Raw genomic sequence first — 24901 nt, forward strand, 5'->3', positions numbered from 1 at the left:
GAATGATGTTCAGGTGTTAGGGGCAAATCCCACCGCTGACACCAATTTCTCTAGCGATGTGTTTCTGTGAGCCTGCCCTTCCTCAGTCCCTGTATGTGTCAGTCAGCTGTAAGAGGCCTTGCCTTGCTATTGCCCCCCAGCCAGGAGCCAGCCAGAACCTTGTTACCTCAACATCATCCAGAATTTTACAGTGACATCACAAGTGCTTTAACAGCCTCCGTCTAGCACCACAATGTAATGATCTGTGAAATAACCAACCAGTGCGGTGCCCTTTACCACAATGAATTATGCGGCTCGTTTGACTAACCAGGGTCGTCCAGAGCCATCTCGGTAGAGGAGACCTTGGATGACACGACGTGTGTGTGTGTGTGTGTGTGTGTGTGTGTGTGTAGCCCTCTGTGGTGTGTGTAGACTACTGATGATCACTCCCAGGCTTCAATGACTAGCAAATGAATGAATGCAGAAAAGCTGATCGTACTACCAGGTGACATTCAGACTGAGGAGGATGCAGCTAGCCTACTCAGTGGGGTTGAGTGGTTGACTGGACCACCAGTGCAGTGTCACAACAAGCCTGGCTGAGTACACGACACCGTCAAGTGTAGTGTGACTAGTGTTTGCTAGAAGCTAAGACCATCTGTCCAGGCCAGGCGATAGAGAGAAACGGGAGATGGTAGGCTTTACACAGAGAAAATGCAGCATTTTACCATTTTAGCTTCCTCATGTCAGTATTGTGACTGACAGAGTATGTTACCAGGTATGTAGCATCCTATGCCATTGCAGACAGACAGGAAATCCCTGGGCCCTTAATTTCCCTCTCAGTAACACTCTGCTGCAGCAGAGAGCTGTTGAACATTACAGCCCTATGCCCCTCACTTCTAGTCTAGTGCTACTACCCACAGATAGTCCTGACCGAGTGGATTAATATTTGAAGATTCCAGTAGCCCTTTTAGATTGGAGAGACTTGAGGGACTCGCGAGGCAGTGCATTACTGGCTGACCTGACCCCTTTCATAAATAACCTGAAGCTAGGGGTGCGGCTGGGGCACTGTTTTAGAGCGAAAAATGTCTGGCCCGTGTCTGCATTCTGTGTTCGGTTCAGCTGACAGGTCACCAAGCTCACATGCTGATAGAAGTTCCAACCAATGACACACGTGGTTTGTCGTGTCAAGACGATGTACACTGTACAGGTTGGCATATTTAACAAGAGGACGTTGTCAGATCTATGCTTGGAAAAGTGTGTGTGTACGCTGTGTGTGTGCACACCTACATGTGTGTACGCTGTGTGTGTGCACACCTACATGTGTGTACGCTGTGTGTGTGCACACCTACATGTGTGTACGCTGTGTGTGTGCACACCTACATGTGTGTACTGTGAGTGTGCACACCTACATGTGTGTACTGTGCGTGTGCACACCTACATGTGTGTGTGCACACCTACATGTGTGTACTGTGCGTGTGCACACCTACATGTGTGTACTGTGCGTGTGCACACCTACATGTGTGTACTGTGCGTGTGCACACCTACATGTGTGTACTGTGCGTGTGCACACCTACATGTGTGTACTGTGCGTGTGCACACCTACATGTGTGTACTGTGCGTGTGCACACCTACATGTGTGTACTGTGCGTGTGGGTGTAATGACAGAGAGTGAGGTGATGATCAGATAGCAGCAAGTCCAGACAGTGGCTGTTATTGCAGGGCTTTATCTGCTGAATGTCTGCCTGCCTGTCGGGGGGGGTGTCTGCAGAAACGCTAGCCCTAGCAATGATGAAGGATTGCACCCGTGTGTATACCCCCCGACACACCATGCTCTAAAGCAGGCACTGTGCTTTATTTACTCTGCCATCAATCACGATCAAGCTGCCACTGGCCTCTTAAAGCAGAGGGCCCAGGCATGCAGGACAGGACCTAGCGTTATTGTATTATTTTTTTAACAGCCTGAGTCCGGGCAGCCAGAGCTCCGCACGTCCTGATGGATCATTCCCCAACAGGAGACAACAGCAGTGGCCAGAGGTAGTCTATCAGTTAGCCTAGTGATGACAGGCACGCAGAGTTGAATCTCATCTGATTTTATCTCATGTCTACTTGGTCGTGCTACCCTCAATATCCTACACCCCCCCCCCAATCTTTGCTGATATGTTTAGGCCTATATGGGCACTTTAAAATCATTTTTGTCCATGATTAAACTGGGGGACGCTAAGGTTGTTGTTTCTTCTGTCCCCACCCTCCCATTTCTGGTCTTTGTCTTGTTGTGAATCCTCTGACGGTATGACAACATAGAGATGTATCTGTGTACTTTCTTCCCAAGGCCCCCCTCACAACGAGGTGATGCTCTTGCTCCCCCTGCTCCGGCTAATGGAGTCCTCCGGCCCGAGCCTGCCCCCCTCCACTTCCTGTCTCTTACAGGCTCCAGTATTGAGCAGCACAGCTCATTGTTCACCTCTCATCTCTGTCTGCTCTGCTGGGATCGAGAGAGACGCCGGGGGAAAACGCAGGATTAATCTGTGCGCTGGTGTCAGCGGTAGGATCCAGTTCTAACACAGAACAGGCTCAGCTTTGAGTCACAAGGTTGGAGAAGGCAGTGTTACCCAGCCTGGAGGGAAATATATAGGTGCAGTCAATATGAATTGGCTGTTTGTGAGCAACGCAGTGCAGAGCTGTGTCAGCAGGCCTTTGCTATCGCACAGTGGGGGGGGTTTAACAGAAATGCTGAAATGTAACGAGACCATACAAATCAAATTTGCATTTGAATTGAACTTGGCAGTGTGTGAGTTTTATGTTTTCATTTTTGTTGAAAGCCACACTATACAAAATGTGCCTGATTTCAAGCTCACATTATTCGATGTGAAAGTTGGTCCATAGGCTGGTCCAGAGGCATCAGGGGGAAATGGAAGGAGTGCCGGGAGTTTAACAGAGGACACTGCATCTTAACCCCACATTTACTGGATTGGTTGAACAGTGCAGAAGAGAACCTCACCCTGACATTTTTTTCCTCTCTCGCTAGGACCATTAAGAAAGGAACGGAGCTCATGCGCTTCTTATACGCCAGAGATTTTAGGTTAGGACTGGAATGACTCGAACCGTGAAATGCGCCTTTGGTCAGAAGGGAAGCATCAATCTGGAGTGTTTTGTACGTAGTTAATGTCCCCCGTAGGCAGCAGCAGCCCTGGGTTGAACCCTCCAGGGAGACCTGCGCCACGGTGTAGCCTAGACTGTCCAGGCAGGTTGATAAATGCCCCACGGGCCACATCAGTCATAAGGCCACAGCTATCAGCGTTCATTTAGTCGAGACCAAAGAGCTTCCACGCCCCCCCCCCCCCGTCTGTCCGTCCGTCTCCCCACCCTCTCCCAGGCAGCTCTGGACAGATTTAGCCGTGGGCTGATGTGTGCTGTGCTGTCTGGCCGTTACCTCCCTGTGCCCTGGCTGTCTGAGCAGTCGCTATAAAGGCGGCAGTCAGGGCAGGGCTGACCATACATACTGATGTGTGTGTTACGAGGCCTGTCCCAGGAGAGACATAAATCTCTTAACATGCTCTTTCTCATTGGTGCTGACAGCTTAATCAATTTGCCTCCTCTTTGGATGACCTCTGTTATACTGTGGCACAGCCGTGTGGCCAGAATGAATGTCCTGGTTGTCTAATAGCCCTCTATCTCCCTCTATGGCTCGCTGTCTTCAGCTCTCTCTCTCTTTCTCGCATTTTCTCTGGGCATCTTCTAGCGATCTATTGATAGGATAGGCGCCTGTCAGTCATAAAGCGAGTGATAGCAGACTGCTTTTACCTGTCATCTGTCCCGCCTTCTGGTACAATTTGTGTGCGCCGTGGGTTGGTTGCAGTCAAATTTCTTTACACGGAGGAGGGAGAGAGCATGATGCTTGTGAATTTGTACATACCGTGTAAGTTGTAACAATGAGTCGAAATCCACTTAGCCTAATTATTGTTTTCTGGCATATTCATTTATTTTCTTTCATAGCCAGCCATGCAGACTCATGGCGCATTGGCTATTTACCATAGATGTCACTAGAGATTCATGAATAGGGGGGGCTAATCCTCTTTTAGGGGGTGTCTGGGCATCCTCCCCCAGGATTTTTTTTAAGCCCCCAAAACATATTTTCATGTTTTTTTAAAGGAAGGAGGAGGCAGGTAGCTGGGTCAAGGGGCAGACAGAATGTCATACACAGGGGGTCCAAAAAGGCAACAACACAGGCAGGGAAAAGGCTAGTAACGTCGTCTGGGAGATCAGGCAATAGATTGATAACAGGAAATCCGATAGGCTAAAGTACAGGCAGGGAATAGGCAAAAGGTGTCGTTAGTGAGGCAGGCAGAAACTATCATACACAGGAGGATTAAATTACGGGAAAAACAGAGTTCCGAATAGACTTGTCACAAAACAAACAATACCTCACAATGATGCGGTGCAGAGAACTGAACTAAATAGTGTGTGATAATGACATACAGATGTGCGATCAGAATTCAGGTGGTTGGGATCTGGAGAATGGGCTGCGTTCAGGGGGATCTATGTGTTTTGAGAGTGTGAGCTGGAAGTAGATGTTACATTAGGTTAGACACTGATCTAATATGACTTACTTCAATTATATCCAAATAAAGAAATTAAAGTCTACTCTGTCCCCATCCATCCAACAACAAAAGGCACAAAAATGGGAGTACTATGTATCAAAAATACTTTGGGATTTTATTTGGAGAGAGAGAGATGCAGATCATGTTATACCATTCATCCACAAAGGGGCAAAACTAAATTCAACTAATGAGCTAAATAAAATATATTAGGAATAAAATCTGATAAAGTAAGATCCCAAACAAATATCGCAACCTATATTAAGAAACTGCTCCTCCTGCTTCTCTCTTTTGATGCTTATTTTGTGGGTGGACGCATCAGTGTACCTCCTATTTTAAAGGTGGCAAAGCGGTCAATGACACTTAGTGACCCAAACACTTCACCCTCAATGGACAGGGCTGCAAGACTTGCAAGCCTTTTCTGACCCATTGTCTTACGCAACCAGGAGTGCATCCGGCGCAGTGCACTAAAGGACCTTTCACAGGAGCAGCTGCTCACAGGAACTGTCAGGGCAAGCTGAATGATTTCCTTCAGAGAAGGAAACACTTCCTCATCCAGGAGGTTATGCCCAGCAAGTATATCTCTGGGAGGACAACCAGCCTCTCTTTTCCGGGGAAGAAAGTTTCTGGCCACCAACATCTCTTGTGTTTTAACATCAATACCGTAGTGCTTGGCAAACTCAGTTAAGCATGAGGTATCGAGGAATTGTTTTTTTTTGAGTTGGGGCTGCATGCCTGTATGCCTTTGAGCAGACCTGCATCTACAGTTGAGAATCCATCTTGTCCAAGCATGGGAAGCAACAACTCTGTTCTCATTGTTTGGGATCATGACAATTCTCTACCTAAACCCAAGGAGGTCTCCACCACACAATCTCTCTTTGTTTGCACTTTCTTGCTGCATCTGCCTCTGGAATCATGTGCATTTCACGGAGTGCTTTGGTTCTGCCATAAAGTTCTGTGGCAAATGCATCTGTGCGTTTGACGATCAGTGTGTCACATACAGCTTGTTTGCCGAAACGAGCTTCTGCCAGGTTTGCAGTCTCCTTCTGGAGGAACTTGTTGTCCCTCAGTTACAGAAAGGAGGGACTGAAACATCAGTAAGAAATACACGGTGGAGAACTGAACGCGATGCTCCACTCTGGCTAAAGCTTCGAACTGAACACGATGCTCCACTCTGGCTAAAGCTTCGAACTGAACGCGATGCTCCACTCTGGCTAAAGCTTCGAACTGAACGCGATGCTCCACTCTGGCTAAAGCTTCGAACTGAACTCGATGCTCCACTCTGGCTAAAGCTTCGAACTGAACACGATGCTCCACTCTGGCTAAAGCTTCGAACTGAACGCGATGCTCTACTCTGGCTAAAGCTTCGAACTGAACGCGATGCTCTACTCTGGCTAAAGCTTCGAACTGAACGCGATGCTCCACTCTGGCTAAAGCTTCGAACTGAACGCGATGCTCCACTGTGGCTAAAGCTTCGAACTGAACACGATGCTCCACTCTGGCTAAAGCTTCGAACTGAACACGATGCTCCACTCTGGCTAAAGCTTCGAACTGAACACGATGCTCCACTCTGGCTAAAGCTGCTCCACTCTGAACTGAACGCGATGCTCCACTCTGGCTAAAGCTTCGAACTGAACGCGATGCTCCACTCTGGCTAAAGCTTCGAACTGAACGCGATGCTCCACTCTGGCTAAAGCTTCGAACTGAACGCGATGCTCCATTCTGGCTAAAGCTTCGAACTGAACGCGATGCTCCACTGTGGCTAAAGCTTCGAACTGAACACGATGCTCCACTCTGGCTAAAGCTTCGAACTGAACACGATGCTCCACTCTGGCTAAAGCTTCGAACTGAACACGATGCTCCACTCTGACTAAAGCTTCGAACTGAACGCGATGCTCCACTCTGGCTAAAGCTTCGAACTGAACGCGATGCTCCACTCTGGCTAAAGCTTCGAACTGAACAAATAAAGTACATCTATAACCCTTTGCCATTCATAAATCACGCAATGTGTTTATGTCCACGATATCGCATCGGGACAAGTACACCAAAGGATTTCCTAGGTTTCCTTTCCTAGGATGTTGGGGCTTGCCAGACAGTGATGCTGAAGTGTGTGTCTCGTCAGCCGGTGTAGCCTATCGAATCGGTGAGAGCCATCAATTTGGCTCCCTACTATGGATAGGCTACTGGTAGGCTTAGGCTTGTTGGTGATTTTATATGTAGATAAATGATGAAAACATTTTATGAAGATGGTGAATCGTAACTACACCAATAGGTGATGGAGAGCCTCATTATGGTCCAAATATGATAATTAGGGCCCTCGCAGAATCCAGGCATTAAAATAGAATTCAACAATATTCCCAAAATGTATTGACCTAAATTCATTAGTCCAAGTTTATCATAAGATATGAACAACTTTCTGAAGAGGCAAGGAGAATGTCCGTGTGTGCAGTTCGCACGTCTACCACTTTGTGTAGCCGTTAGTATTGATGCTAATTAAAACAGTCCTCTCGTAGATGGAAAGGCTTTCCCGAAAACCTTCTCATTTACACGCTAACTACATAGTAGCCTATGCTTACCATGATGTCACATAATCAATGATATCATGATTATTGTCATCAATCCAGTGGGTATTTGTTTTGCGAACTCTACCATCACATGTGCTGCAAAAACACCACTAAACAACTAAATAAGTACCTCTGTAAATAAGACTTTCATCTCGAAGACCGGTTAAAGGCTTAAGGTTCTCTAACTGAGAAAATAGTTCTGATTCTCATAGGCGTACACCCAGATGATATGCCCCCAAAATAACATCACACTGAATTTAAACATTTTCAGTCAAGTCTTTCTACACCAATAATACTACAAAAAAATCCAATCTGGGAGGGAACCCCCCTCACCCCCGAAAGAATTCAGACCCCTTGACTTTTCCGCATTTTGTTACGTTACTTATTGTAAAATTGATTACATATATGTTTTGCTCATCAATCTACACACAGTACCCCATAATTACAAAGCAAAAAAAGGTTTTCTTAAATTTAGAAAATGTATCAAAAGAAACCGAAACATCACATTTACATAACTATTCAGACTCTTTACTCAGTACTTTGTTGATGCACCTTTGGCAGCGATTTAGAGCCTCGAGTTTTCTTGGTATGACGCTACAAGCTTGGCACACCTGTATTTGTGGTTTCTCCCATTCCTCTCTGCAGATCCTGTCAAGCTCTGTCATGTTGGATGGGGAGCGTCGCTACACAGCTATTTTCAGGTCTCTACAGAGATGTTCAAGTCCGGGCTCTGGCTGGGCCACTCAAGGACATTGCGACTTGTCCCGAAGCCACTCCTGCGTTGCCTTGGCTGTGTGCGTAGGATCGTTGTCCTGTTGGAAGGTGAACCTTTGCCCCATTCTGAGGTCCTGAGCGCTCTGGAGCAAGGATCTCTTTGTACTTTGCTCCGTTCATCTTTGCCTCGATCCTAACTAGTCTCTCAGTCCCTGCCGCTGAAAAACATCCCCACAGCATGATGCTGCCACCACCATACTTCACCGTAGGGATGGTGTCAGGTTTCCTCCAGATGTGATGCTTGGCATTCAGGCTAAAGAGTTCAATCTTGGTTTCATCAGACCAGAGAATCTTGTTTCTCATGGTCTGAGAGTCATTTAGTTTCCTTATAGCAAACTCCAAGCGGGCTGTCATGTGCCTTTTAATGAGAAGTGTCTTCTGTCTGGCCACTACCAAAAAGGCCTGATTTGGTGGAGTGATGCAGAGATGGTTGTCCTTCTGGAAGGTTCTCCCATCTCCACAGAGGAACTCTGAAGCTCTGTCAGAGTGACCATCTGGTTCTTAGTTACCTCCCTGACCAAGGCCCTTCTCCCCCGATTGCTCAGTTTGGCCGGGTGGCCAGCTCTAGGAAGAGTCTTGGTGGTTTCAGACTTTTTCCATTTAAGAATGATGGAGGCCACTGTGTTCTTGGGGACCTTCAATGCTGCAGACATTTTTTGGTACCCTTCCCCAGATCTGTGCCTCAACACAATCCTGTCAAAGAGCTATATGGACAACCTCTAATGGCTCGTTTTTTTCTCTGACATGCACTGTCAACTGTGGGACTGTATATAGACGGGGTGTTCCTTTCCAATAATTTCCAATCAAATCAAATCAAATTTATTTATATAGCCCTTCGTACATCAGCTGATATCTCAAAGTGCTGTACAGAAACCCAGCCTAAAACCCCAAACAGCAAACAATGCAGGTGTAAAAGCACGGTGGCTAGGAAAAACTCCCTAGAAAGGCCAAAACCTAGGAAGAAACCTAGAGAGGAACCAGGCTATGTGGGGTGGCCAGTCCTCTTCTGGCTGTGCCGGGTAGAGATTATAACAGAACATGACCAAGATGTTCAAATGTTCATAAATGACCAGCATGGTCGAATAATAATAAGGCAGAACAGTTGAAACTGGAGCAGCAGCACAGTCAGGTGGACTGGGGACAGCAAGGAGTCATCATGTCAGGTAGTCCTGGGGCACGGTCCTAGGGCTCAGGTCCTCCGAGAGAGAGAGAAAGAAAGAGAGAATTAGAGAGAGCATATGTGGGGTGGCCAGTCCTCTTCTGGCTGTGCCGGGTGGAGATTATAACAGAACGTGGCCAAGATGTTCAAATGTTCATAAATGACCAGCATGGTTGAATAATAGTAAGTTTAATTTACCACGGGTGATCAATGGAAACGGGATGCACCTGAGCTCAATTTCAAGTCTCATAGCAAAAGGTCTGAATACCTATGTACATACGTTTTTTTCTGTTTTATTTTGAATACATTTGCAAAATGACATTTTGCAAATGTGTTCAAATGTATTGTCATTTAATTTCTCTTTATGGGGTATTGTGTGTGGATTAAGGGAAAAACTCTTTTTTTAATCCATGTTGGAATAAGGCTGTAACAAAATGTGGAAGAAGGGAAGGGGCATGAATACTTCCCGAATGCACTGTATGTCCTGGTGGAAAAAAACTGTTTCTCTCTTTCTCGCAATTTATTTTTAAAAAACAACATTGTACTCAGTTCTGTGTTCATGTTTGAATTGCATGTATGCCCATATACTGCATTCAGTATTCAGTGCAGGTGTGTGTAATGTAGATTTTTTTGAACTGTTTCTACAGGACGCCATGGTTTAATGGCTGGGGTTTTAACCTTCCCCGCGGTCAGTCACTACTGGACAAGTGGAATCAGGTTCCAGAGGGTATAGACGTTCTCATGACCCATGGACCTCCCCTCGGTGAGTTGAGTTCATAAAACCGCAAAACACACTATCCCACAGACTGCTAAAACTGGTTGCACTTATTTACCAGCATGATTACTGTGTCACATACTGGAAGTAATTCCACAGAGAGCTGATATTCAATAAATAGGATGAAAACCGGAATCTTATGCTTATCTGAACACTTGCGGTAATTCTCATTATTGTCACCATGTTAGAAATCAATGTTTGAAGCATATTTCTTGGACAATTGCTCTTTTGGGTGGCACAAGAGAATTCAGTATTGGGAAAAAAAATCCCTGCTGTTAAACCATATTAGCAGATATATCAGTATAGGTCAATTCTCCCCCTCAAAAAAATCTGAATCGGTATCGGACCCAAAATAACATATAGTTTGGGCTTTAACTGGTAGTAATGGAAGCAGAGTTAGGGTGACCTTTTCCTCGCGGTGAAACATGCGCAACGAGCTACAAAGCCTGTGCAATGACGAGTTGGGTATTTTCGCCTCACCTGTATGTGCTTCTGCGTATGTGGAGCCAAAAATGGAAGTGTCAAAATGAGGTTTGGGGGAGAGTATGCTAATTAACCTTCCCACATAAAGTATAATTACATGAATGTATTGAGAAGGCTACAAGATAAGAATAAAACAGGGACAATAATGGTAGATGATGAATAGTGCAGAGTAGGCCATCATAGGCCCATGCTTGAAATGAGGCTGGTGTTGTTGCCTATGTTTTTAATATTTAACTAAAATAATATTATTGTCTGTATTATATTGTTAATGTTTTAAGCTCTTGCCAGTAAAAACAAAATCTATAATCTATTGCCTAAATTCCATTCAAACATTCACAGCACATATGTTCGTAACACATTATTGTTTTATAATGTAATTCCGAACAGTGTTAAGACAGGGAAAATGTCGCCCTTAGTTTGTGCCTACATGTTATAAATTAATTTGTTGTTAAATGTATTTTCGGTACAAATGTATCCTTCTTATGCTTAATCCAGTGTGTTAATCAATCTATTGGTGTGGTTTGGGACAGGTTTCCGTGACTGGGTCCCCAAGGAGCTCCAGAGAGTGGGCTGTGTGGAGCTGCTGAACACGGTACAGCAGAGGGTCCGACCCAAGCTCCACGCCTTCGGTGGCATCCACGAGGGTGAGTATTCTGTACCCTGTCCTCCATAGTCCTGGTTCTACGCAATAACAGATTGATAGAGTACTGATGTACAGCATCCATATTGTATTTATTATGGATCCCCATTACCTTCATTTTGCTGGACCCCAGGAAGAGTAGCTGCTGCCTTGGCACCTACTCTTCCTGGGGTCCCGCAAAATGAAGGCAGTTAACACAATTATAGGAAGGAGTCCAATTTCAGGCAAAACACTTCCTAACATGGATGCTGTACTAGGGCACTTAATACTCTATCCTGTGCCATGCATCTCTAGCTTAACAGACCTTGTATTGTCTTTGTTTTGACTCTGGTGTCGTCTTGTTTCTCTGTCCTCTGTCTGCAGGGTACGGCATTATGACGGATGGATGTACAACTTTTATCAACTCCTCCACCTGTACAGCCAGTTTCCAGCCCACCAACCCCCCCATCATATTCGACCTGCCCAACCCATAGAGCATCGTAAATGAACCAGCATTTTTTTAAATCAAATGAGTTGTACTAAATGTTAATCTTCAAGATATTTGGCTTTTGTAAAAATGCTTGTAAAAATGCATGAAAATCTGATTCTAGTAATGAAATGATGAACTTCGTAAAATATTTCATATTTCCCAATTGTTTGCATTTGCTGCAATAACGGGTTTTCTGTGCCATTTGTCATTCTTTGTTTTCTCTCTCAAGACGTACAGTTGAAGTTGGAAGTTTACATACACTTAGGTTGGAGTCATTAAAACTCGTTTTTCAACCACTCCACAAATTTCTTCTTAAACTATAGTTTTGGCAAGTCGGTGAGGACATCTACTTTGTTCATGACACAAGTAATTTTTCCAACAATTGTTTACAGACAGATTACTTCACTTATAATTCACTATCACAATTCCAGTAGGTCAGAAGTTTACATACACTAAGTTGACTGTGCCTTTAAACAGCTTGGAAAATTCCAGAAAATAATGTCATTGCTTTAGAAGCTTCTGATAGGCTAATTGACATAATTTGAGTCAATTGGAGGTGTACCTGTGGTTTGTATTTCAAGGCCTACCTTCAACCTCAGTGCCTCTTTACTTGACATCATGGGAAAATCAAAAGAAATCAGCCAAGACCTCAGAAATAATATTGTAGACCTCCACAAGTCTGGTTCATCCTTGGGAGCAATTTCCAAATGCCTGAAGGTACCATGTTCATCTGTACAAACAATAGTATGCAAGTATAAACACCATGGGACCACGCAGCCGTCATACCGCTCAGGAAGGAGATGCGTTCTGTCTCCTAGAGATGAATGTACTTTGGTAGGAAAAGTGCAAATCAACCCCAGAACAACATCAAAGGACCCTGTGAAGATACTGGAGAAAAGTAAAACCTGAAAGGCCGCTCAGCAAGGAGGAAGCCACTGCTCCAAAACCGCCATAAAGCCAGACTACGGTTTGCAACTGCACACGGGGACAAAGATCCTACTTTTTGGAGAAATGTCCTCTGGTCTGATGAAACAAATAGAACTGTTTGGCCATAATGACCATTGTTATGTTTAGAGGAAGTGCACACTTTGGCTTGCAAGCCGAAGAACACCATCCCAACCGTGAAGCATGGAGATGGCACCATCATGTTGTAGGGGTGCTTTGCTGCAGGAGGGACTGGTGCACTTCACAAAATAGATGGTGTCATGAGGGAGGAAAATTATGTGGATATATTGAGGCAACATCTCAAGACATCAGTCAAAGCTAAAGCTAAAGCTTGGTCGCAAATGGGTCTTCCAAATAGACAATGACCCCAAGCATACTTCCACAGTTGTGGCAAAATGGCTTAAGAATAACAAAGTCAAGGTTTTGGAGTGGCCATCACAAAGCCCTGACCTCAATCCTATAGAAAATGTGTGGGCAGAACTGAAAAAGCATGTGCGATCAAGGAGGTCCACAAACCTGACTCGAGTTACACCAGCTCTGTCAGGAGGAATGGGCCACAATTCACCCAACTTATTGTGGGAAGCTTGTGGAAGGCAACCCGAAACGTTTGACCCAAGTTAAGCAATGCTACCAAATACTAATTGAGTGTATGTAAACTTCTGACCCACTAGGAATGTGATGAAAGAAATAAAAGCTGAAATAAATCATTCTCTCTACTATTATTCTGACATTTCACATTCTTAATTCTTAAGACTGGGAATTGTTACTAGGATTAAATGTCAGGAATTGTGAAAAACTGAGTTTAAATGTATTTGGATAAGTTGTACGTAAACTTCTGACTTCAACTGTATACGCTTTTTGTCTGACAGGCAAATACACTGCCTGACAGTAATCGTACCCTCTACATCAGCAATACCTGACCTCATGATGATAATAGAACATGCATTTGGCATTGTAACATAAGTTATTTTGTCTCTCCTAAAGCCCTGTGTATTGTTGAAAATGAAACATTTTGAGTATATAAAATGTATCCAATTATTATATACTGTAGTCCCTTGGGTTTTGGAAAGGTATGTACCGGTTATCTATTTTGATCTGGGGCACATTCAACAGGACGCAAAATTGATGTATATTCTCAAATGTCCCCATCTTCCATGGAGTACATGTGATTTGGTGTTTGTGTGAATTTATATAGGCCCACTAAAGCCTTTCAAAAATGTATGTTATATGCTATTCAAAGCACACATGCATTTTCATCTCACTTTTATATTTTTATCGATATTCAGCAAACAGCTGTTTTTAAATTATATTTCACAACTCTCTAAGCAGAAGTGAGTTGTTCCCTAAAATACAGTAATACGAATTTTGCTAATTATTTTTGTTTTGTTGCACAGTGTGAAAATGCGATCTTGCTAGCACAAAAAAAGTTGCCAACGGTAGTCTTCTGTCATTGTAAATGCCTGTTTAGTTTCCTGGTTTATGAAACTTTTGTTTAACTTGTAATACGTTTAGTTGCCTTTATATGCAAATAAAATTGCCATATTTGTACCTGTTGAATAGCTATACAGTTTTGTTTATTTGACCTTTTATATACATTAGTAGCGGAGCACACTAAAGGAAAGCGTACATCCCCCTATCTCTCGCTCCATTGGATAGAGGTGAAGCTGTATCTGTGCACCATCTGTCTAGGCCAGACTGATTGCGGGGTGGATTCCATCTGTTTCAGTAAAGTTCACCGTTATATACAGATTGAATCAAGCCCTAAGTCTATTACTTATCCCCTGACTGACCGCAACATGGATTAATGGGTGCTCTTGACAAGGATGGCTGTGGCCCTATGCTGTCCTGACACCTACTATTGATTGGGCAGAATTGTCAGGGTGGCCTTGGCGTTGATGGATGTCAGGGGCATGGTGGGGAAGGAAGGCTGACTGCCACCCTGTGTGTGGGGTTGTTTGCTTGATTGTCTCCGCTTGAAGGTAGAGAGCTGCAGAGCTGAGTAAAAAAACAGACGACCATGTGTACTTGAAGGGTAGGAGGCATGAGTTTTTACTGTGTAGTCAAGATCTGGTTACCTATAAGCACAAACATAGTTATGTTTTTGGGTGGTTACATAACGTATTTCCAGGTAACTTCTAAACTATACACAATGCACTATTTCTCAACGTCATGTGGAGGATCTACTCTGCTACAGAGTTCAAATGCTAGCTCAGTAGCTTGCTCAAGCTGGCTAACGTTAGCCACACCTCATGCTTTTCAGACTTTGTGGTTGTGTTATCTAGTGGGAACCCATTAGCACGGCAGACTCTGGTGCCTTCTTGCCGTGTGCTCAAAACAAAAGAGAAAATCATACCTGCTTGCTCCAAAAGTGTAGTACCTCATCTGTTCTCCTTTTTGTTTTGTCAACTTTTTGTCATGTTCTCTGTGAAGTAGGCTACGGGTGTTTTGTAACTTTTTCAGCCTGACTGACATCTGGAATCTATCTATTTTGGTCCATTGAAATGCCCGCCTCCCCTTCGCTTTGGTAGCTAACTCTTTTAAAAGTTGAACCATCAGATGGGCCCCAACCATCAATCTGTAAGTCTCTGCTCTCTCTTTGCTTTTAATCTGTGGTTATGCTTTAGTTGTGTTGTGTTCTAGCTGGTCTCAAGAAGTAAGGCTTTAGCTTGCTTACCATATCCATGGTGGATGGCTAGGCTAATCGCTAGTTGGCTAAATCGCTAACATTAGCTACTTGACAAGCTTGCTGGCAAAGATCACTGCATATAGCTAACATTCTTTGATAGCTGGAGTTCTAAAACTTGGTTTATTTAATGTACAAAAGTATGTGGACACATATAGTTGATTTCTATTAAAACACATAGAATGTCATTGTGTGTTGTAGTGTTAAGATTTCCATTTACTGGAACTAAGGGGCCTAGCCCAAACCATGAAAAACATCCCCAGACCATTATTCCTCCTCCATTAAACTTTACAGTTGGCACTATGCAATGGGGCAGGTAGCGTTCTCCTGGCATCCACCAAACCCAGATTTGTCCATCAGATTGCCAAATGGCGAAGTTGAATTCATCACTCCAGAGAACGCATTTCCACTGCTCAAGAGTCCAATGGAGATGAGCTTTACACCACTCCAGCCGACGCTTGGTATGATCTTAGGCTTTATGCGGCTGCTCGGCCATGGAACCCCATTTTCATGAAGCTCCCGACAAACAGTTCTTGTGCTGACGTTGCTTCCAGAGGTAGTTTACTCTGTAGTAAGTGTTGCAACCGAGGAGAGAGATTTTTACACACTACGCGCTTCAGCACCCGGCGGTCCACTTCTGTAAGCTTGTGTGTGGCCTACCACTTCCCGGGCTAAGTCGTTGTTGCTCCTAGATGTTTCCACATCACAATAACAGCTCTTACAGTTGACCAGGGCAGCTCCAGCAGGGCAGAAATTAGACAAACTGGCAGGAGAATGGCCTTACTGAATATCTCAGTGACTTTCAACGTGGCAGCGTCACAGGATGCCACCTTTCCAACAAGTCCGGGGTTTGTCTATAGAGATTGCATGGTTGTGTGTTCGATTTTATACACCTGCCAGCAACGGGTGTGGCTGAAATAGCAGAGTCCACTAATTTGAAGGGGTGTCCACATACTTTTGTATATTGTGTATGTAATGGGGATTGATAGACACTAACAATCAAACGCAAACAATTCACACAATGATGTTATGAAACAATGAATGTGCAAATCAATGGGATAGCGCATTCTGGAGAGACGTGTATTGTGCATCTTAAAGGCTCTGCGTGGTCAATCTGACATCTGCAGTGGCTGTACAGCTTTTACTGTGACATGGCCTCTGTAGAAGTCAGGTATTCATACTTCTCGCACTTCGCAGAGCTGTTGTGAATAAAGTTGTCAAGTCAGTGAGTTTTTGTTTATACAGGATCTCCCACCTACCATCAGCGAATCATGTCAATGCGGAGTTATGAAGAGCTATATGGAGCCCTATGCATTGTTTTAAAAACTTTGCAAGCCTCCGGAGGCTTCACAGTCGCGTCACACCCTCTATACAGAGCCTATGGACAGCATTGCCAGATCAAGCATCAACAAACTATTAGCCACACTCCCCTTCTTCCTGGACTGCAGCCTCCCTGCAGCCTCCGCAATGCATTCGTTTACTGACCACGAATCAGACAGGTGTCTTGTTGCATAAAACTGAATATATCTGCTACTGCTCGACTCAAGAATGATTGGTCGACTAACAGCCTATCGACCAAACAATGGACCAGTCGACTAATTGGGATCAGTCCTAGAATTGAGGATCCTCCATATTACATCACACACCCGGGAAAAAAAACATTCCGACTTGACTAAGTCATTCTACGGAATTATGTCCAGTTTTATGTAACAATGACAAAAATTGAAAAGTGATGTGTAACTTTTCATTGGGACTTTTGATGCATATGCTAATGCAAATCCATGTGTTACATGTGGTTATGTTTATGCTACCTACCCTTTTTTTAAAGCAGTGGGTGGGCGTCCTGTTGCCTCTGACCACAGATCATCAGCCATCAATTACCATCGGCCTACTTTCAGTTAATTTCCAAACAATTCTACATCAGCTAAAGATAAGAAGCGGCTCCAGTGGGCACGCTACCACCAACACTGGACAATTGAGGAGTGGAAAAACATGACAGAGAGTTCAGTTTACTTGAGTGGCCTGTGCAGTCCCTAGACCTCAACTCAATAGAGCATCTTTAAGATGATACGGAACGAATGTAACGCCGTCCAATCTGCAGCAACTACGTGATGCCATCGCTTCAGCATGGACCAACATCCCTGTGGAATGTTTCCAACACCTTGTAGAATTCCCTGAAGAATTCAGTCTGTTCTGGAGGCAAAGGGGGATCCGACCCGGTACCAGATGGGTGCACCTAATAAACTGTCTGGTGAATGTATCCCTCAGATATAGGACAGACACTTTATCGTTTTTAAATGCATTTCTATGCTATAGGGTCTGGCTCCAGCATATGCTGTACCTTCTCAAGCCACAGATGCTGAGACATAGTAGTGTGTACTAGCTAGCTAGCTGCACATGTAACCTTTATTTAACTAGGAAAATAAGGAACAAATCCTTACAATGACAGCCTACCCCAGTCCCTAAGGGACTCTCAATCACATCCAGATGTGATGCAGCCTGGATTTGAACCAGGGACTGCAGAGATGCCTCTTGCACTGAGATGCAGTGCCTTAGACCGCTGCGCCACTCGGGAGCCCAAGCAGCCTGGCATAGCACACTGAGCCCTGGAACAAAGCTAATGACTCACACGAGAACAACAAACGTCTACAGGTTGCACGCACATACCGTTTGAGACGCAAAACTACCATCTGAGACTCACGCACGCGGGCTTTGAGGTTCGCAGACCACACAGCATCAGTGTGCATAATCTGCAGCTGGCTGCTTCTCTTTCTGTCAGCTTCTAGCCAAATTCAGTGGAAATGATCCATGGAACTCTTCAGAATCACTTCGAAACGTCTGTCTATGACAAAACAAAAATGAAATTCTTCAATTTGGGCAGCAGGTAGCCTAGTGGTTCGAGCATTTGGCCAGTAACTGAAAGGTTGCTAGATTGAATCCCCATACTGACAAGGTTTAACATCTGTAGTTCTGCCCCTGAACAAGGCAGTTAACCCACTGTTCCTGGGCTGTCATTGTAAATAAGAATTTGTTCCTAACTGATTTGCCTAGTAATAAAAAAATTCTGACACGCCAAGTGAGCCAGTAAAGCCATCTTGTAAAATGTTGAAAATGGTTGCATGGTCACTATCACAATGTTTGCATTTACAGTGTATGTAATATTTATTTTAAACTTCCACGTATGAATAATTTTCTAACATGTTTATGTCACTGCACACCGCCATCTCTGTCAATGTAGGTAAGCTGGTGGAGCATGAGGGTTTGCTATTTTTATGCAGTCAAAACGCCTAGGAGCCTGAAGGTGATGTTTCTGACCAGATGTTGTCTGACCAGATGTATGAGGCTCCATGTGCAGCTGCAAAACAACATCAAGAAGATACCCTTTGATTTTTTCAAGTTGGAACCTGTTAACTCTACTGAGTACGGCTCTATTCACACAGTCAACATATTTACACGTTTGCAGTAATGATCAGGAATTCCGTCAGCATTGCAGAGTTGAGGCATTTAGCATGCAAAGTTTGCTTTAAAATCTCCCATTAGACAATGCCCGTTATTCTCCTCTAAACGCCAAAATTAGGATACATATTTAATTCAATAAAATGTAAAACAATGCAATCATGAGACTGGACTCGTCTGCAGGTTAACCTGGTACCGGGGCGAAAAATGAATGGATTTGAATAGTGCATTTCCTTGTCAAAGGTATACAGATTTAGGACAGACACTTCAAAACATACTTCCTTCTGATTACATTTTAGACTGTTTTTCCATTTATGAATCTGTTATTCAATGTGTTTCTATGGGATAATAGTCTAATTCAATGTTCCATCAATGAATGTTTTTGTATATACATTTGTCATACCTACAGCGGTCCTACATTTCTAAATCCAATAGCTAAATGATCCTTGGTATGACCATTTTAAAACAATTACATATGTTAGCTTAGTAAAAACCCAGCCCGGGGCCCTTAGACACTAGGGCAGGGATCATCAACTAGAATAAGCCGCGGGATGATTTTTCCTTGAGTGGATGGTCAGGGGGCCAGAACATAATCGCAGCAGGCAGCCTAGCGTTGGGCCAGTAACCGAAAGGTCACTGGTTTGAATCCCTGAGCCAGTAAGGTAAAAAAAATCTTCCATTCTGTCCTTGAGCAAGGCAGTTAATCCCGAACAACAACTTTTCCCCGGGTGCCGATGACTGAACGCCGATTAAGGCAGCCCCCCCCCCCACACCTCTCTGATTCAGCGTTAAATCTGGAAGACACTTTTCAGTTGAATGAATTCACTTGTGCAACGGAATAGGTATCCCCTTACCTTTTATTTACAAATCATTTGTAGACTGCAAATTGACCGCAAGAAGCCCAAACAGATATAATCTTTGACTAAAACATAATTATTTCAAAACTTGCTTACATTTGTATACAATCACATATATCTCTCTTTTATGGTATGGTAATACTTTGGAACAGATTTACAAAATTAAAATCACTTGGAGCTGATTTGCTGGTGTTTTTTAAAGTATTTTATGTCCAAAAATTTTTAATTAATTTGAAAACTTGGGGACCAAATAAAATCACGGGCTGCCAGTTGGGTAACCCTGCTCTAGGAGAATACACTTTCTATTTCTTTAGTAAAAAGACAGGTGCTGCTGCTAATACTGCCATTGTCGTCGAGGCAGAGGAAATGTACACTGTATGTGTAGCCCATGTATCTGATGCTGTCTGGACAAAAAGATTATGGCATGTCATACTCTTTTTGGCCAGATAGCATCAGATACATGGGCTACACATAGTAAGACAGAGGGGCGTTGTTTCGCTAGTTCGGATGCTTTCTCAGGTGAGATAGTTTGTCACTTGCAAATTGAAGGAGAGTTAGCGGGTTCATAGTGCACTGTTCGGATGCTGGAATTATTTTGTATGAACATGCAGAGCTAACCTACTTTTTGAAGTGATTTGACAATCAGATGAAAACATGACTGGTTGTGTTCATGGCACATTAAAAGGTCATACAATTATACAGTTAAATTACACTACCGGACAAAAGTTTGGACACACCTACTCATTCAAGGGTTTTTCTTTATTATTGGTTCAAACGCATTAAGAGAATAACTTTTAAGAAATCACACCTGTTAATTGAAATGCATTCCAGGTGACTACCTCATGAAGCTGGTTGAGAGAATGCCAAGAGTGTGCAAAGCTGTCATCAAGGCAAAGGGTGGCTATTTGAAGAATCTCAAATGATTTGATGTTTTGATTTGTTTAACAAATGGTTACTACATGATTCATGTACATGTGTTATTTCGTAATTTTGATGTTTTCACTGTTATTTTACAACGTAGAAAATAATAAAGAAAAAAAATAAAGAAAAACCCTTGAATGAGTAGGTGTTCTAAAACGTTTGAACAGTAGTGTAAATCCCATTACAGTTTTTGGAGGGGGGGGGCTCAGATCTGCCCCTACCTACCCCATAACAATATGAGAAATATGAGTTACGCTTACAGTATCCACTCTTTTGTTATTCCACGTTCCTTCTATCACAAGGATTTGATTTACTTTGCATAAAAAAAGGCTGGGATTCAATCTGATTGCAGATCTGAACAATACGCCATTTAAAGGTAATTTCCATTGACTGACATATGCAGCATTTACTGTGAATATGGTCTCCACGAACAAGGGAACATTGACGTCGCTGTGGATATTTTTGTTGTTGTTGAAACCCGCTGGACCTCTCAATTCCATTGACTTTCATTAGAGGCGACTCCAGGCAACCCATTTCTAGTAAGAGCTTGAGACAGTTACATATTGTGTCCTCTGGTTGGCTGCTTCATTTGTTCATGACACTCAACACTGAGGACCCAGAGCAAGCCCCGTCATCTCAGACGGCGTGTGAGTTACACACATACAAACACACACACACACACACTCACCCCACACAACATGCTAACGACATAGGTTAGGGTGATGTTGGCTCCCTCACGCTCACACAATGACAGGCGTGCAAGGGGAAGTAACCCACTGTGTGAATTGAAGCGCAATGGATAACAACATCACCCAAATGTCTTGGCCTCCAGATGGATCAGTGGGGTCAGCAGGGTATTTCAGTTGGTCTAGGAAACACAGCAGGCCCTGAGGCCTAGCAGTGCCTTGTTGCAGGCTTCTACCTGTCAGAACAACTCAGTCAAATGCAGAGGAAGATTGACAGGGGCATGTCAGTATTAGTGTCCGTGTTAGATGGTCAACGGTTTGTTTGCTTAACCCATTATTTGGGCAATAGTATTACTGTTTAAAGGCAGCATTATACTGAAATAATCAGAGACATCAAGTTTCTTACGTTCTCTGTCTTTGTCCATCACTAAATCTTTACATTTGACCAAGATTTTGTGATTGTTGTTTTAGTTAAATGTATTTTTCAAGACAACATGCCGCAATTAAAGGAGTCATGTACTGTGCTGGTAATCATCCATTCAGGCTTCATTCACAGTCTGTCCCCATGTTACCTTGCTTCATGTCCCAGTCAGATGGCTGACCTAGAAATGAACCTGCCAGAGGTGAGGGGATTTCAGATGCACAAAGAGAAACTGCCACGCAAACAGAGGGGGCCATAAAGAGGAGAGAGACAGACATCAGGAACCATGAACCTGCTGATTCAACGCTGTGTCAGGAAGACACTGTGTCAGGAAGGGCAGGGGAAGAGTGTTACTGAACCTGCCTAGCTCACGTTGTCTGTTTACAAGCCACTCTGCTGCCACCTTACGTTTGGCCAATCCTGGTCAGGAAAGGATATTCTGCCGCCTTCTTGCCGTACATTTAACATGCTACCTCACTTGAAAAGAGGACAACGATGCCCTCCTTTGGTCATAATTCGCTAACTCTCCTTTATACATTGGAGATGGGGCAGATTTGTTTTCAACAACTCTCTTTAGTCATCAAACGCATTCTGTTTTCTTTTGTTGTTGTTTTTTTTGTTGCTATATACATAAATCACTATTGACGAGACAACCGAAATCGCTTGAATGAGCTTGATGGGTCATGTTTAGACGTTGTTACTGTATATGGAACAACGTTAGTTATCCTCAGTGTAAACTAATGTATGAGCTTAATTCATTCTTTGTCCTGGAGCTCTGTGGCTCAGCGCTCTGTTGGTTTGTCCCAGGATCTGTACACTCTCCTGTAGTCCCTGAGCCTCTGTGTCCCTCTGGGGCATGTTCATCAGTACTCCATTACATCCCTTCCCAGCCCAGCACATGGAGAAACACCTCTTCCTCTAACATGCCCTAGAAAAAAACACACACACACACGCCACAAAATACACAATCACAACACCCACACACATCATATTGTGGTGGCAGCTGTTGTACCTTCTCCAGGGATATGTTCTGTGTTGGACTGTGATGTTATGCCTTTCATAGACTCCTGGTATGTCTGCAACCTAGCACGATGCCATTGTGTTCTGGAACGGTTGCTTGTATAAAAGAACTGTTGTGTAAACGATATGATTGTATTTTTACCTCGCACTATGTAAGGGACATGTTGCCATTGACTCTTTGAGTTCTTCAAATCCAACTTTGTTGAATATAACAGGTAAAGAAAGACCTTATCGTGAAATGCTTACTTACAAGCCCTTTACCAGCAATGCAGTTCAAGAAAGAGTAAACTAAAGTAAAAAATGATAAAAAGTAAGTCAATAAAATAACAATAACGAGGCTACATACAGGGGGTACCGGTACCGAGTCAATGTGCGGGGGTACAGTTTTTTGAGGTCATTTGTACATGTAGGTAGGGGTAAAGTGACTATGCATAAATAATAAACAACAAGTAGCAGCAGTGTAAAAACAAATTGGGGGGGCGGGTGTCAATGTAAATAGTCTGGGTGGCCATTTGATTAATTGTTCAGCAGTCTTATGGCTTGGGGGTAGAAGCTGTTAAGGAGCCATTTGGTCCTAGATTTGGCACTCCGGTACCGCTTGCCGTGCGGTAGCAGAGAGAACAGTCTATGACTTGGGTGACTGGAGTCATTGACAATTTGTTGGGCTTTCCTCTGACAACACCTAGTACATAGGTACTGGATGTCAGGAAGCTTGGCCCCAGTGATGAACTGAGCGGTACGCACTACCCTCTGTAGCACCGTCTGGTAGGCTCGCGTCACTGGGCAGCTCGCGGCTGGGTTTACCTTTGTTGTCCGTAATAGTTACACAGAGCCTGTGTAGTAGGATTCAATCTTAATCCTGTATTGATGCTTTGCCTGTTTGATGGTTCGTCTGAGGGAGTAGCGGGATTTCTTATAAGCGTCCAGATTTGTGTCCCGCTCCTTGAAAGCAGCTCTAGCGTTTAGCTCGATGCGGATGTTGCCTGTAATCCATGGCTTCTGGTTGGGACGACGTCGTTGATGCACTTTCTGATGAAGCCGATGACTGAGGTGGTATACTCCTCAATGCCATTGGATGAATCCCGGAACATATTCCAGTCTGTGCTAGCAAAACAGTCCTGTAGCGTAGCATCCGCGTCATCTGACCACTTCCGTATTGAGGGAGTCACTGGTCAAAAAAAGTATAATTATGGTCAGATTTTCCAAATGGAGGGCGAGGGAGAGCTTTGTATGCGTCTCTGTGTGTGAAGTAAATGTGGTCTACACTTTTCTTCCCTCTGGTTGCACATGTGACAAGCTGGTAGAAATGAGGTAAAACTGTTTGCCTCCATTAAAGTTTCCGGCCACTTCTGGATGAGCATTTTCTTGTTTGCTTATGGCCTTGTACAGCTGGTTGAGTGCAGTCTTAGTGCCAGCATCGGTTTGTGGTGGTAAATAGACAGATACGAATAATATAGATGAGAACTCTCTTGGTAGACAGTTTGGTGTACATCTTATCATACTGTACTCTACCTCAGGTAGGCTATACCTCGAGATTTCTTTAATATTAGACATCCCGCACCAGCTGTTATTGACAAATAGACACACACCCCCGCCCCTCGTCTTACCAGACATAGCTTCTCTGTCCTGCCTATGCATGGAAAATCCTGCCAGCTCTATATTATCCTTGTCGTTGTTCAGCCACGACTCGGTGAAACATAAGATATTACAGTTTTTAATGTCCCATTGGTAGGATAGTCTTGATCGTATATCATCCATTTTGTTTTCCAATGATTGCACGTTGGCCAATAGAACAGATGGTAGTGGAAGTTTCCTCACTTGCCTACGAATTCTCACTTGCTCCCTTTTTCTCTGTCTTTTCTTCGAGCAAATGACGGGGATTTGACCCGTTCCTGAGAAAGCAGTATATCCTTCGCGTCGGACTCGTTAAATAAAAATCTTTATCCAGTTCCAGGTGAGTAATCGCTGTTCTGATGTCCAGAAGTTATTTTCAGTCATAACAGACGGTAGCAGCAACATTATGTACAAAATAAGTAAACAACAAAATAGCACAGTTGGTTAGGAGTCCGTAAAACGGCAGCCATCCCCTCCGGCTATCAGGTATGAAGGTAAGACCCAGATGCAGACCACGTCGAATAGTTTAATGATCCAATAGGGGCAGACAATAGACAGGTCAAGGCAGGCAGGGGTCAGTAAACCACAGGCAAGGCAACGGTACCGGATGGCAGGCAGGTTCAGGGTCAGGGTAAGCAGAGGTCAAAAATCCAGCGGGGGGCAAAAGTACAGGTCGGTAGGCAGGCTCAGGGTCAGGAGCAGGCAGAGTGTTCAGGCAGGCGTGCTCGGAGTCAGGACAGGCAAGCGTCAAAACCAGGAAGGCAAGAAAAGAGAGACTGGGTAAAAACAGGAGCTGAGAAACAAAACGCTGGTTGACTTGACAAACAAGACAAACTGGCAAAGGACAAACAGAGAACACA

The 24901-nt window shown here is 43.9% G+C and overlaps 1 protein-coding gene across 1 annotated transcript in view; it reads left to right on the forward strand.

Moving 5' to 3' along the window:
* The window catches only part of LOC115109630 (metallophosphoesterase MPPED2-like), a 46943-nt gene extending 33003 nt beyond the window's left edge, over window positions 1-13940 (forward strand). The window contains exons 5-7 of the mRNA XM_029634803.2: window positions 9719-9834; window positions 10860-10973; window positions 11333-13940. Of these exons, the coding sequence (XP_029490663.1) occupies window positions 9719-9834; window positions 10860-10973; window positions 11333-11442 (340 nt within the window). The 3' untranslated portion in view covers window positions 11443-13940. The remainder of the gene's footprint in view (window positions 1-9718; window positions 9835-10859; window positions 10974-11332) is intronic.
* Window positions 13941-24901: the final 10961 nt, after the last annotated feature.

The sequence above is a fragment of the Oncorhynchus nerka genome, linkage group LG25 (genome assembly GCF_034236695.1).
Source record: "Oncorhynchus nerka isolate Pitt River linkage group LG25, Oner_Uvic_2.0, whole genome shotgun sequence".
NCBI classification, from domain to species: Eukaryota; Metazoa; Chordata; class Actinopteri; order Salmoniformes; family Salmonidae; genus Oncorhynchus; species Oncorhynchus nerka.